General features: G+C 44.9%; 1 protein-coding gene across 4 annotated transcripts in view; it reads left to right on the top strand.

The window, feature by feature from the left end:
- The window catches only part of NCK2 (NCK adaptor protein 2), a 169,903-nt gene that overhangs the window by 143,842 nt on the left and 11,565 nt on the right, over positions 1–14,496 (top strand). For all 4 annotated transcript variants that reach the window (XM_049856978.1, XM_049856975.1, XM_049856976.1 and 1 more), the window contains one exon: positions 10,238–10,956. In XM_049856978.1, coding sequence (XP_049712935.1) covers positions 10,238–10,956 — 719 coding nt within the window. The remainder of the gene's footprint in view (positions 1–10,237; positions 10,957–14,496) is intronic.

Below are 14,496 nucleotides of genomic sequence, written 5' to 3'. Positions count from 1 at the left end.
ACCTCAGGTGGCATCTGTAGGTGTTCTCTGTGGATTAATGGCTGAACCTAGGGATAGCATTTCAGGAGGGATTGAGGAGCATTCGAGGTCTATTAGAGTTCCCCCTGAAAGCCCATTCCTTAAATGCCGTTTGCTGTTAAGGAGGATTCTGCAGTGGTTATGAGGAAACCCCAGAAAAAAAATAACTCTTTCCCCCCTTCTCATTTGCCTAAACTGGCCACATCATTTGTACAGTGAATGCCTTCAGGGTTCTCTTTTTGGAGAGGCAGACATTTTGGCTGCACCCCGTCCTCTCCCAGCTGGGCATACCTTTGCCCACGGTGGAAATCCAGACCAGTGTCATGAAGTTCCCCAGTTACCAGGGAAGCTTCACTTGTCCTTTCAGATCTCACTCCCCTCAGCCCCTGTGAGCCTCCAGCCCACAGTTAGTAACATGTTTGAGCCCGTGTGTGACCAGAAGAATAAATGCTAACTGAAGCAACCTGAAACCAAAAGAAAAGTAAACCGATTGCCGTTGAATTGATTCTGACTCATAGCGACCCTACAGGACAGAGTAGAACTGCCTCATAGGGTTTCCAAGGAGTGCCTGGTGGATTCGAACTATTGATTTTTTGGTTAGCAGCCGAACTGTTAACTACTATGCCACCAGGGTTTCCTAAAGCAACCTAGTGATGGCATTTGTACTTGAGTCTGTTTTGACTTAAATTTGGACTTGTCATAAGTAGGTTTATACTGAAGACCCTGTTCTTCTCTCTTGAGCCTCTCTTGATGATCTGACAACCTGTGCTTAGGATACTGGACCAAAGTGAATTTAGTTGGGCCCATAATAAGTCAAATCTGATCAAACCAAACCAAACCCATTGCCATCAAGTCGATTCCAGCTCATAACGACCTTATAAGACAGAGTGGAACTGCCCCAAAAGGTTTCCAAGGAGCGGTTGGTGGATTTGAACCACTGACCTTTTGGTTAGCAGCTGAGCTCTTATAGCCCCCAGGAAATTGAGGTTAGATTGCCTTGGCTGGTGAGACCTAAATTTGATGGACACCCACTCTCAGATTTCTCATGACAGCCCTTATTGTAAATATTTTAAACCCAAGATTATCTGGGTTTAGGACATGTGTTCACCACCCCACCCCACTCCACATCCAAACCTGGGTGGTCCAAAACTATTAGTGTGTTCTTTTCTACATGTGCACCAAATTAGGAATATACCACTGTCCCGAAAAGGAGTCAACAGTTTGGCATATTCTAGGAGGTGAGATAGAGAGGTGAGGATGGGGGAAGAATAATTTTATTTTTAGCCAGGGCTCTTACTTGTAAGTGACAGAAAGTTCACTCAAAAGTAGCTAGAGCAAAAAAAAGAGGTAAAATTTAAAAGAAAATTTAAATTGTTGGCTCAGTTAATTGGATGTGCGGTTGGATCCAGGGGCTCAACTCATGTCATCAAGGTTCTCTCTCTGTCTTTCTATGCCCCGTTCCAGCTCATCTCTGCCTCTTCATTTTTCACATAGACCCCCTACCAATGTGGCCTGATGGCTGCTGGCAGCTTCAGAGAGATGGTCTTCCCATGACCACAGCAGATAGTGCTAGCCAACATGTGTCCTGTCCCATGGACCAGCGAGGGTGGGACAGCTCAGGCGTGGGGTCAGCCCTGCCCAGGTCACATGAACGGGCTCCCCTGTGAGGAAAGAAGTTTTGTTCGAATTGAAAAGGGAAAAAGGATGCTGAACAGATAAAAAGCAATGGCGAAGCGCTGTGTTAATCTTAGATGGTCACCCTTTCAAAAAATATCTGGTAAATTTGAGTTTTTTACCTTTACACATTCAAGTATTTTTTTATCGTAAATCTTTACACTGGATACTCTGCGAGTAATAGAAGCTAATCTTCCCAGCCTAACTAAAAAACTTGATGCAAGCTAAGTGAACATATGATAACATGAAAAACTGTTAGAAGCCAAACATGAAATACACCCTAATTTGTAATTTGTTCACTTTGTACCCTAATCAAACCTTGTCAGAGCTCCTTAACATTTAATAGTAAGAACTTTTTATAATTTTTAGTTGACTTTAATAGGCCCTAATCCTGATTAGAGCAAACCCCCACAAATTAAGGTCCCTAATCAGGCGTTCTTAGAAACTCTATGGGGCAGTTACTCTGTCCTATAGGGTCGCTATGAGTCACGACAGTGGGTTTGGTGGTTTAACCTAAAGGTGGAAACCCTGGTGGTGTAGCGGTTAAGTGCTACTGCTGCTAATCAAGACGTCAGCAGTTCAAATCCACTAGGCACTTCTTGGAAACTCTATGGGGCAGTTCTACTCTGTTCTGTTGGGTCGCTATGAGTCAGAATTGACTTGACGGCAGTGGGTTTTTTTAACCTAAAGGTGGAGCCCTGGTGCCATAGTGGTTAATAGCTACGGCTGCTAACCAAAAGGTCGGCAGTTCGAATCCACCAGGTGCTCCTTGGAAACCCTATGGGGCGGTTCTGCTCTGTCCTTTAGGGTCGCTGTGAGTCGGAATTGACTCCACACAAACAGGTTCTGCTTACCTTGATGACAGTGGGTTTGGTTTTGGTTTCTGATCATGCTTAGCGTAAATGAAATTTTCAATACAAGGAAGCTTTCTAGTTAAATGTGGTTTATGATACAGATCTCATTAGTAACAAAAATAACATGGTTTTGCAATAGAGTTCCTAAAACTTGAGTGCATTATTGTCTAAATGAATTTGCTTGAGTGTATGTCTGAGCTGTCAGATTTGTTTGAAGTTTTATTTTAAATCTCTAAGACTCCACCTGGAAGATGACAGAACATGTTTTAAAGTCATCTGTTATAACATCCCTTTATCTTAAAAGGGGTGTAGGGAAGATTTTGACTTTAGAATTACTAGCATTAATAATGTATGACATACTAAGCTTTTATTAGAACTCAGTCTTTAATGTATGTAATTTTATTCCAGAAAGTTAAATGAAATGTGCTTATTATTGTCAATAAAAATGTAACTCAGGGTCAGAGATCTAATAGCTCGCTGCCAGGAAATCGTCACAAGAGCAGAAAAGTATAGGTTACCTTTAAATCCAACTTGGCTGTTTGCCAATTTAGAATTATGCTGTCTGCTCATAAAGTAAGAAATATTATTTCTGATGCTGCACATGTGACTTTTTTTAATTAAATGCAGATAAAGAGAACTCGTCACCCAGCTTGTGGCTGGTCTTCCATGTGGCAGCTGTAGCGGTGGCACCTTGACAACTTGTTCAGATTCTGTCTTGACCCCAAACCCGGTCCCTCCCGGGCAGCCCTGTGCTCAGGAGTTTTGAGCCCATGGAGCCATGTCCCAGCTGGCTGCCGGCTGGCTTGTGAGACCCTGAGACTGTCATCTATCTTATCTCTCGAGCACTTGTCAAGCACTTCTTGCCTGATGGGTAGAGTGACAGGGGTTGGAGCTGCGGGGACTGCAGCAGCGGTGGGGTTTGCAGGCTCTTGTGCCTGCTAGTCTCCTCAGCAGCACGCACACGGGAACTCAGGACCCCACAGCAGCAGCTTGAAAACATGTGACCAAGATGACTGAAGTTTCTCCTAGTGCTTAAATGCCGCAATTTTGTGACCAGAGATTTAAGGAAATTGAGCTGCTTTTGGGGCTTAATCTTCAGTGTAGAAGTTAAAATCCTGGCACATGAAGCAGCATCTTTTTTTTTTTTTTTTCCTTCACAGTGATTTCCATTTCTTCTTTGTGTGGGAATTCTTCTTGCAAGGGTGTTGCAGTTGATACATTATTGAGCAAACCCTTAAAGAAAGTCAATACCTGGCAAAATATTACTTAACCTCACCCAGTAGAGCATGCCAGCCTTTAGATTTTGCAAAAGGCTGCATTCTAGATATTCATATCCATAATATGTTTTACCCAAAGCAGATGGCAGAAGCACCTGCAGCCAAAATGCTCCAACACTGAATTTTATGATTAAAATCGAGAGAAATACACATCTCTTGAACTCTTGTCCAAATCTTGCTGAGACACACTGAGTGCACATTCCTGCCTCTGAAAATGCAACAATGCAGTAATTGAAGTTGTCTAGGCATTTTGCACAGGGTGAGTCCTCAAGTGCCCAAATGAATGCACGTCTGTGTGCCTGCCATAGGGCCTGGTCTCCTGAGGGCCCTATTGTCCACAGCTGAAGCTACACACAAGGACTACATGATTGGGCCTAAGATGAGCAGGCCTTGAAGGAAAGTTCTAGAATGTGCTTTGAAAATATGGGATGAGTAGAAGCACTAATTAATAAGGGTCTCTGGTCTATTACATTTGGCTTAGTTATGGTTTAGTTATATTAGATAAATATGACCTGAGTCTTTAAGAAATGTGTGTGAGGATTTGCCTCTAATATTGGGAAAATATGTAAATTCTAGAAGAAAAAAAATCACTATCCTTGTTAAAAACAAAAAGCATCGAAGTTCATACCTAGAAGAAGTAGATGATAGGACTTTAATGAAAGAAGATGAAATGGAAGATGTATAGAAAGCAGACGTAAAGAAAGTGGAAAGCAATGGAATGCCCATGTTATGTCTTTGCTTAAAAGGTAATAAATTTGCCTTCAAGTTAGAGAAATTGCCTTGGAGGGCTGGACCAGTGAGGGCGGGGAGTAGGGGACCTGGGGCTCACGTACCCCTCTGTCTTCTGACTTGCTCTCTGGGGCTTGTGTAGGAGTGCTGCTCTCATCTGGTAGACGCACGTGAACCACTGCTCATTCTGTAGTTAAAACCCATCCCTATGAGATCTCATAGCTGTACCATAGGTGCTATTGTGACTTCAGGGTAAGTAGAGGCAACGAGAGAATGATAGAGGAGCCCTGGTGGCACAGTGGCTAAGACCTTGGCTGCTAATCAAAAGGCTGGTGGTTTGAAGCCACCAGCCACTCCTTGGAAACCCTATGGGATAGTTCTGCTCTGTCCTGTAGGGTCACTATGAGTTGAAATCAACTCGACAGCAACAGGTTTGGATTTTTTTGGTTTTGGGCAGGTCACTGAGCCCTTGAGCCTGTTCCCACGTAAGTTATTATTGTATTATAGGCAGCCCCGGCTCACAAATTTCAGTTCACTTAATTTTCTCACTCAGAAAGGCCACCCTAACTGTTGGTGGGATTTGTTTCTTACCTCTCTCCTTTTCTTTCCCTTTTGCCACCAGAGACACCTTGCCTATCCACCTTACTATTCCTTCCCCCCATTCCTCAGCTTTTTTGCTATTTTCCCCAGTATTCCTCGCAGTGGGAAGGGCAGGAGCAAAACTGAATCTTGCTTTGCCAACATTTCAGGGTCTCTCATCCCTTCTGTTTCAGATTACCCTGGCTCTGACGGTTGGGCAGAATCAGGCTGAGGGGAAAAGTGGGGAAAAGAAGGAGAAAGAGCAACCCCTTTCCTCAGCAACCCAAGCGACTTGGTTCCGTTTATACATTTTCTACCAGCAACCCCCTCCATCCCTTGTCCCAGCCTAGCTAACTGCTGCTTCGCGAAAGAGCCCCTGGTCTACGACTCTCACTACACACTAAATCTCCATCAGCTCACCCACAGCTCTGCTCCCAGCCCCCCGACACAGGGGCTGTATTCATTCCCTAGAATCTGAGGAAAGATTTATGCCTGCTTGGGAGGGCAACAGAGAAGGGGGCACAAGTGGGCTCTTGACACCCTAGTTCAGAATCCCGGATGCGTTTTCACACGAAATCAAGTTACAAATGATAATTTATTTGCCATGAAAACCATGTTACAAGTCAGTCTCTAACAGAACTGTGCTCCTTGAGTATTATGGGTTAAATAGGCTTTTATTGGGCCTACAGGTCTGTGTGTGTTGCAACAGTTCCCCAATCTCTTAAGCTTTGGTTTCCTCATCTGTAAAAATCAAGAGAATAGCCACCTCATCAGAGGACTGTTGTGAGGGTTGAGGTAATGTCGGTGTCAGTAAAGCAGGTCCCTTCCTTATTCCCAGACACCTGCCTCTTGAATTTTACTGCACCAGCAATGACAGGTGACGTTACTCCCACAGAAGAATGTTTTCCAAATGCCGGAAATCCCGTAGACAGGCTTTTTATTTTGATGGCCACCTGGTACTAGTGGAATCTTGACTGAGAGCTTTTAAAGAGGATTTTGGCCCTCTTGGAGCCTGGTTAAGAGCTCGGCTGCTCACCAAAAGGCAGTTCAAGTCCACCAGCTGCTCCTTGGAAACTCTGTGGGGCAGTCTACTCTGTCCTGTAGGGTTGCGGTGAGTCAGAATCGACTTTATGGCAACAGGTTAACAGGGTTGGCCGTCTTTTGGTGAGATAGCATTCTGAGAAAAAACCTGAAGTCCCATCTCAGTTCATAACAGTATTAATTACTATCATTCATAGACTATTTCTGTGCTTAGCTCTTTATGTGCATAATCTGAATTTATATACAATTGCTGTCCACATTTTACAGGTAAGAAAAATGAGACACAGAGAGACTAAGTAGCTTTCCCAAGAACACACAGCTGCTAAGTGGCAGACCCAGGATTCCCAGCCAGGGCTGTGCTCTTGGTCATCCTGCAGCAGTGCCATCCACTGTTGCCTCAAAGAGTAGCTAGATCACCTTAAAGCAAAACGGGTGTATTTGCCTCGTGAATATTACAGCTTTGATAAGAGAAATGCAAGCTCCATGGAAGGGCCCGGAGCCTGCCTCTTTTGTTTATCTCATCCGCCCTAATGTCTAGGACGGGACCCAGCACGTGGCAAGAACTCAGTGATTGGATTAAAACTTTCGTTACTACATTCCCCCCCTTTTTTTTTGATGGCATGTATTTTCAGTATTGGAATGCTTGCTTGCTAATTGAGCGTGTGTTAAATTTTTGATTGGGAATAGGGACTTTGAGAAATATGATCTGGTGATATAAGCCACCAATGAGGCGAGTGGCACTGTGGTGCCACCAATCTGTGGTGTGACAATATACCAGTGAGTCGCATAAATAACTTATTGCTGGTACCTTTCTATCAGGTTACATGGGGAGCCTCTGGTTTTCCAAATATGACACAGAAAAACCAGAACAAACCCATCAGGGCTCCCTAACTATCACAAAGGAAAGCCCTAATTATTCTTGCAAGCCTCATCTCACAGAAATAAAGGAAAAGGGGCAAAAGTTTACAAAACTAACACATCCAGGAAACATCACCTAATAGAAATGCTCAACCTATGCAACAGTGAGGCTCCAGCTCAGGTCTGCTGAGCTTCACACACTTCAAAAGGGACCCACCTTGGTGCTAAATGCATTAGAACCAGAATAAGGCCTTACCTCTGAGATCTAGAGGCATAAAAAGTGGCTGATAAACACTGTTAACCCAATGGTAATGAAGAGTTTTAATTGAACTAATTATTTGACGGTTAGAAAAAGTCACCAGATGAAGTAGTATATTCACAAATCAGCTATGGAGTATTACGCTAAGTATGTTTCGTTCTGTTGTAGGTAGGGTTGCGCTGAGCCAGAACCAACTCAACGGCACCTAACGAATGTAATGTACAGTATAATGTATTATGGTAGTAAAGCCTTCGTGTTGTTGTTTCTGGTAATCTTACCACCTCTATCTTTCTGTCATGATGAATGTCCTAAAACCTGCTCTTCTGTGTTTTCTCAAGTAGCTTCTCTGACTCACAGATTTGAAAAGGTCTATTAAAGTATTATTTTTTAAATGCTATTGTCTTGAAATCTTGGTTACAATAAAAATGGTACTTGGCCTGGTCATTGCTGCTTCAGCATGTTGACTGTTTTATGAGTTTTATAACATCTTCATGACGAGCTTTAGGCCCCGCTGTCTTCTGGACAGACGCCTACTCTTGTGAACTGCCTTCCGTACTTTGAAGGTGCTGAGTTATCACAGTGCTTTCTCATCACATAGGTGAACTGTGCTGCATCTGAAAACACACAAAAGGATTGTTGTTGTGTGCTGTCGAGTCCATTCCAACTCTAACGACCCTGTAGGACAGAGTAGAACTGCCCCATACGGTTTCCTAGGCTGTAGTCCTGTGGGAGCAGATTGCCAGGTCTTTTCTCCCACAGAGCCAGCAGATGGGTTTAAACCACCAAACTTTTGGTTAGCAGCCGAGTGTTTAACCACTGTGCCACCAGGGTTCATATTAAAGGGTTAGCGCTACTCAAATTTAGAGGTTCATGTTTTCCTATGAAACAAATTACCCTTATTTAGAAATCTAAATTTTAAACACTCAGTCGAATATTCCAGGTTTCTCTTGCATTCCCCGTGCACTTGAGTAAAATGTAAAGAAATTGCAGAAGCCATTAACTTTAGATGAATTCCTCTATTCGCTTTAAAACTCTGGTGAATGACCACTCCCCAGCAGCATGGTGTGCACCACACAGGTCTTGCTCTGCTCATCTGAGTGCCTTTCGGCCTGAGCGGCTCTGCTGGGCGGCCCAGGGTGGGCATAGGTCCAGGATAGTGGAGTCTGAGAGCTTGGGCAGGTCCACACGGGAAGGCAGCACACCACCTCTCAACAGCAGAGGAGACATGATCCAGCATTTCAGTCTTCATGACTTCACACTAGCGCAAGAAGACGGGAGAAGCAAAAGTAATTCTAAGGGGCCTAACTGCCTTCGTTGCAGTTTAAGCAATTGGAGGAGAGATAAGTAAAAGTTACCCATGAAAAGGCCTGCAAGTGGCCACAGTTTTCATATAGAATCTTGAAGCAGAGCTGGTGGGTAAGCAGCTCACTTAGGAAAGGCTCAGGAGCATGGCCAGCCCCAGCGATCCAGGGGTACATCCCCACCGGTCCGGGGGTATATCCCCAGCACTGGGGCTGGCATGCTTTCCTCCCTTGGGCTCACTTCTCAAGAATGTTCCGGAATTCTGTGCATTTTAACTGAGTTAAAGCATTTTTACCTCAGGGCGTTTCAATTTTTTTTTTCTCACCTACAGGAAGAAATACGTTTCACAGTACAATCTGGGACACACTCACATATATAACTGAAGAAACAATACTGATCCTAATTGTCTGATGCATTCAAAGATTTTCTATTTTATTCCCTTAAAAAAAAAAAAGCTACCCAGTGAATTGATTTTACGATTCGCTAGTGGGTTTTGAGAATCCCCGAGTGGCTGAAATGGTTAAGCGTTCGGCTGCTAATTAAAAGGTTGGAGGTTTGAATCTATAGAGAGGCACCTCAGAAGGAAGTCTTGTCAACCTACTTCCAAAAGGCCATAGAGCCTAGTTCTGCTCTCACACGTGTGGGGTCGCTATGAGTGGAAATCAACTCCACGGCAACTGTTTTTTTTTTAAAGTGGGTTTTCAATCACAGTATGAAAAATTTCTGCTTTAGATTTAACATATCAGCTAATCTTTTCTAATTTACTCAGCACAATGTGTTGTGGGAAAGTAGTCCACCGTTTTTGAAAGAAAGAGGGATTTCAGGAAGGGAACAGGTGAGTATACATTCCTGTCCAGTAGGGCCTATTATGGTGACAGGCAGCCATTCCAGGCACTGAACATCGGAAACCCTGGTGGCCTAATGGTTAAGACTTACAGCTGCTAATGAGAAGGTCAGCAGTTGGAATGCGCCAGGCGCTCCTGGGAAACTCTATGGGGCAGTTCTGCTCAGCCCTATAGGGTTGTTAGGAGTTGGAATCGACTCCATGGGCAACTGGTTTGGTTTTTGTTTTTGTTTAACCTGATAGGAGCAGCAGAGGAGGGCCAGAGTGAGAGGAGGCGGGGAAGGAGCAGGACAGGAAGTGTAAGCTTTGCTCGCCGTCTTAGGGTTGGAACAGGGGCTTGAATTCCTTTAGTTCAGCTTCCCATCCAGTACAAAAATGCGGACCATCTTCTGTCTATGCCTTTATACCTTATTTCTGAGTGGCACACGAATGCTCTAAAAGGTGTATCATTTCAAAATGAAACTTAACTTTCCACTATTTTTGGTTAGGTTTTGTGTTGCAGGTACTTTGGCATTTTTTTTAATGAGGAAAAGAGAAAGATCAATTTTAGTAATTTGCAGCGTTTAGTGATTTGATACTGCACAATAGCGTGGTCAAAATTTTATGTTTCTGATGGCGATGGTAGCTCGTCATCACAGTCAATTTTTAGCCCTTTGTGTTACATTGACGCAGGAATTGCATCAAAACCCTCATTATTTATCGTTGTAACTAGTAATCCTTTAACCATTTAAAAAACTAGTTGGCATTTGATTGTACGTGTGCTGCGGGAGTGCCCACTCAGCGCGTCCCTGTGTCTTTGCAGGCCTGGGTAAAACGAAGAGGAAGACGAGCGCCAGAGATGCGTCCCCCACGCCCAGCACGGACGCCGAGTACCCCGCCAACGGGAGCAGCGCCGACCGCATCTACGACCTCAACATCCCCGCCTACGTGAAGTTTGCCTATCTCGCCGAGAGGGAGGACGAGCTGTCCCTGGTGAAGGGGTCCCGGGTCATCGTCATGGAGAAGTGCAGCGACGGCTGGTGGCGAGGAAGCTACAACGGGCAGATCGGGTGGTTTCCCTCCAACTATGTCATGGAGGAAGTGGACGAAGCCAGCGCGGACTCCCCCAGCTTCCTGAGCCTGCGGAAGGGTGCCATGAGCAACGGCCAGGGCGCACGGGTGCTCCACGTGGTGCAGACGCTCTACCCCTTCAGCTCCGTCACCGAAGAGGAGCTCAACTTCGAGAAGGGAGAAACCATGGAAGTGATTGAGAAACCCGAAAATGACCCCGAGTGGTGGAAATGTAAAAATTCCCGGGGGCAGATTGGCCTTGTTCCCAAAAACTACGTGGTGGTCCTCAGTGACGGGCCGGCCCTGCACCCTTCCCACGCCCCTCAGATAAGCTACACCGGACCTTCGGCCACTGGCCGCTTTGCGGGGAGAGAGTGGTACTATGGGAACGTCACGCGGCACCAGGCGGAGTGCGCCCTCAACGAGCGGGGCGTGGAAGGGGACTTCCTCATTAGAGATAGTGAATCTTCGGTAAGTGCCTGCCAGTCTCTGAGTTTATGCCCAGCTCGTTGGTGGGCTCAAGAGAAAACAGTAAAAATAAGTGTGTGTGTGTATGTATGCATGTGTGTGTACATATATATAATAGAGAATGTGTCTATGGGTGGTGCAAACGGCTAACGCTCTTGGCGGCTAACGCTCTGGGTTGCTGTCTGAAAAGCTGAAGGTTCAAGTCCACTTGGAAGTGCCTCAGAAGAAGGGCCTGGCGATCTCCAAAATCAGCCATTGGAAACCCCTTGGATCGCAGTTCTATCCTGATGCACCCGGGGTACCCAATGAGTCTGAGTTGACTCAACAGTAAGTAGCTTTTTTGGGTTTTTTTTATACACGTACACACACACACATCTATAGTGCACAGTATGATAGTATCATGCCATTTCCTTTTCAGGTTATGAGAATATACTTGAAATAGCCCAAGAATATTTAGGGGCTCCTGTGAAGATAGATGAGTAAGATTCAGTATGGACTTTATGGTTTACTTATATCTATTTAATATAGTGACTCATTGTCGACTTAACCACTTCTCTCCCGGAGTTACAGGCATGGAGAGGGGAGGGTAAGTAAAATATGTTTTGTTCATAAATATTGTTTTGCCTTTTTTTTTTTCATGATTTCCCCATGCCCTTTTCCATTCTACACTCAGGAGTCATTTTCCCTGACTGTTTCCCAGTCTGTTAATGACCCCCGCCGAGGCCCCAGTGATTCACTGTGTCTAGGCATAGAGGAGTACTCTCAGCGAGGTGGGTGGGTGCCTGGTTTCCAGTACAGCCTTTTGTTGGCTGGTTTATTTTTCTTTTTAAATCATAGAATCCCAAGGTCATCTCTGCTGCAGGCAGCGCTACTGAGTTCACTTCTGAAAAGCTTTTAGAACACTTAGGAACTGCATTGAAAAGCAATACACCGTTCTTGAGAGAGATGAGTTTGTGTGTATGAACTGAATCAAGGCATTGAGGCCACTTGACTTGCAGCGGCATGTCTGTTTCCAGTGGTAGTCAAACCTGGGGTGTGTGTGGCTGAGCCTGTCTGGAAGAATTGGACCAGTTTTGTAGCTCTCTTTCCACATATACCATACACCTAGTGAGACCCCCAAGAACAAGAGTTTGAAAGATAGAGACCAGTGTATTTTATATTTGTTGTTATCCGTAACGTTTGCAATGGACTCAGACACGGCAACGATCGCGAGGATGGCACAGTGTTTTGTTCTGTTGCAGATACGGTCACCATGACGCTCCGGCAGCTAACAACAGTTTTATATTTAAGTTGTATTGATTCTGGTAGGCTTCAGTTTATTTTTTTTTTTAATGTAAAGCATAATGCTAGTTAAGTATATGCTATGTACTAGTAATTGCGTGCCTGAAAATGTCGTTATCATGATAAGTGTCTATTCAAGACTCCTGTTGACTGATCTGAGTGGAATTCAAGGCTACAGAGATGCGTTTTCCCTTCAAAGAGAATTAGCTGTGATCTTTTCTTCTTTGAGGCAGAAGGAGCATCATAGTGGTGGAAATAGGACCTCCTCATGATGTCAGCAGCTTTGCAGAGGCTGCCGCAATCTTTGAGTTTGCTTGGGTGAGCACGTTGTGCCTGAAAGTTAACTACATCTGAAATCTGAACTCCAAGATTTTCTTATCAAGCCACCAGAGTTTATCATTTCTGGCAAGACATCACATTAAATTGTTCTCACGCCGTGTAAGCTCTGTGCATAGCTTCCCTTAGACCATGTTTGAGGCTTCAAAGAATAAAGTACAGCAGCACTTTTAACTCTATTGGGCAGGAATTTAGAGAAAGCACTGTAAAACCAGCTACAATATAAGGTGAGAGGTCCAGAATACTTAAGGAAGAAGTATAATTCAGAATCGAAAGGATAACCTTGATTTAAAATGTTTGAGTTGAATTCTTAGTAGAGAGAGGGGCTAAAGAAGCCCCACAGTGTGGAGATGTTAGTCCCATTCATTGTTTTTTCTGTCTAGGACTTGGGGGAGAAAGGGAAAGTCTTCGGAAGGAGGATGGACGAGAATAGACTCCTCCAAGGCTGTTTGCCATAGGGAAGATGTAACCCTTCTCTGCCGGACCAGCACTTACAGTGGTCTTTGCTGTCTGAACTCAAGGACCGCATCTAGTGAGGGATACTTGCATTATCTGGGTTCCATCTCAGAATTTGATACACTCTTAATGTCTTGTGGTGGGGGGCAGCGGTAGTTCAGTAGCAGAATTCCCGTCTTCCACACGGGAGACCCAGGTTCAATTCCCAGCCAGTGTACCTCACGCACAGCTGCTGCCCGTCTCCCATTGAGAGCTTGTATGTTGCCGTGATGCTGAACAGGTTTCAATGGAGCTTACAGACTAAGACAGACTAGGAGGAAAGACCTGGTGATCTGCTTCCAAATATCAGCCAGTGAGGACCCTGTGGATCACAGTGGCCCCATCCCTAACCGATCAGGGGGATGGTGCAGGGCTGGGCAACGTTTTATCCTTTTGTGTATAGCCTCACCATGAGTTGGGGGCCAACCTGATGGCAGCTGACAATGTCTTATTTACCTCACCTTATTGGAGAGTAAACTTAACCTTCTAGAAATAATTGAAACATGAATTGCTTAAATTCTATTTTAACCATTTGAATGAAAGCCTTTCCAGATTTTTTTCATTCTGCCTTAATTTAGAAAAGCTGAGCCCTCCAACGCTGGGTTGCTGCTGTGATGTTTTTATAGTGTGTTTATAATGTTCCATGCCCTTTGATACCAGGGGCATGGGGGTGGAAGGTGAGAAATTGGCCTTGACAGTAACTGCTGGGCCTCTCGTCAGCCTGCACTCAGTGGTGCTGCCTTGGTCTGAAGGCTGTCACGTGGCCTGGAGACATGTAGGTTCTTTTTCCTGAGGGATCTTGCTTTAGCAGATGATGTGCGGTGTGCTTACCTTGTGCCAGAGGGCTGCTGGAAGGGTCTTCTGAGGCATGTTGGTCGTCTCCTGACTGCACAACTACTCCGGCCTACCTGCTTTTCTCGCTCATCACTAGGGCTGGTCTTTGCTGCCAGGTGCTGCTACTGGGGAATCTGTCCTGGTGGTCTCCATTGCTTATTCTTTTCCACTATCCACTGCCTCTGCCTCTTGCCAGCGTCTCCCCCTCTGCACTCCCCTTTCTCCTTTGTCTTTTTCCTGTCCGTTCTGGCATTTCTAAGGTTAAAGCCTGGCTTTCACAGCCACCATGGAACCAGAGAGAGCCCTTACTTCATAACCTGACGTACCACGTAGTGAGTGGTGTGTGTGGAATGGAAAGATTCCTGATGAGACCAGCGTTCCTGTAAGACTCAGAAATGTCTTTCTTTTAATTTCCTTTTCCTCTTTAAGAAACTTTGGGTCTAAAACTGTTCCTTGGATTGAGGTTACCACAGGAAGCCTGACTTCTAAGTAAGCACAGCAGCTTTTTTTGGAGTCTGTCTGTAAGAATGTATTATTTTACAATATCCTGAGGGATTGCCGTATAAATGAGATAGCCTCTTGTGCTTCGCAGTGTTT

The sequence above is a fragment of the Elephas maximus genome, chromosome 17 (assembly GCF_024166365.1).
Source record: "Elephas maximus indicus isolate mEleMax1 chromosome 17, mEleMax1 primary haplotype, whole genome shotgun sequence".
In the NCBI taxonomy this organism is placed as follows: Eukaryota; Metazoa; Chordata; class Mammalia; order Proboscidea; family Elephantidae; genus Elephas; species Elephas maximus.
Note: the sequence above shows the minus strand (reverse complement) of the source record. Positions and strands in the feature narration are given on the sequence as shown.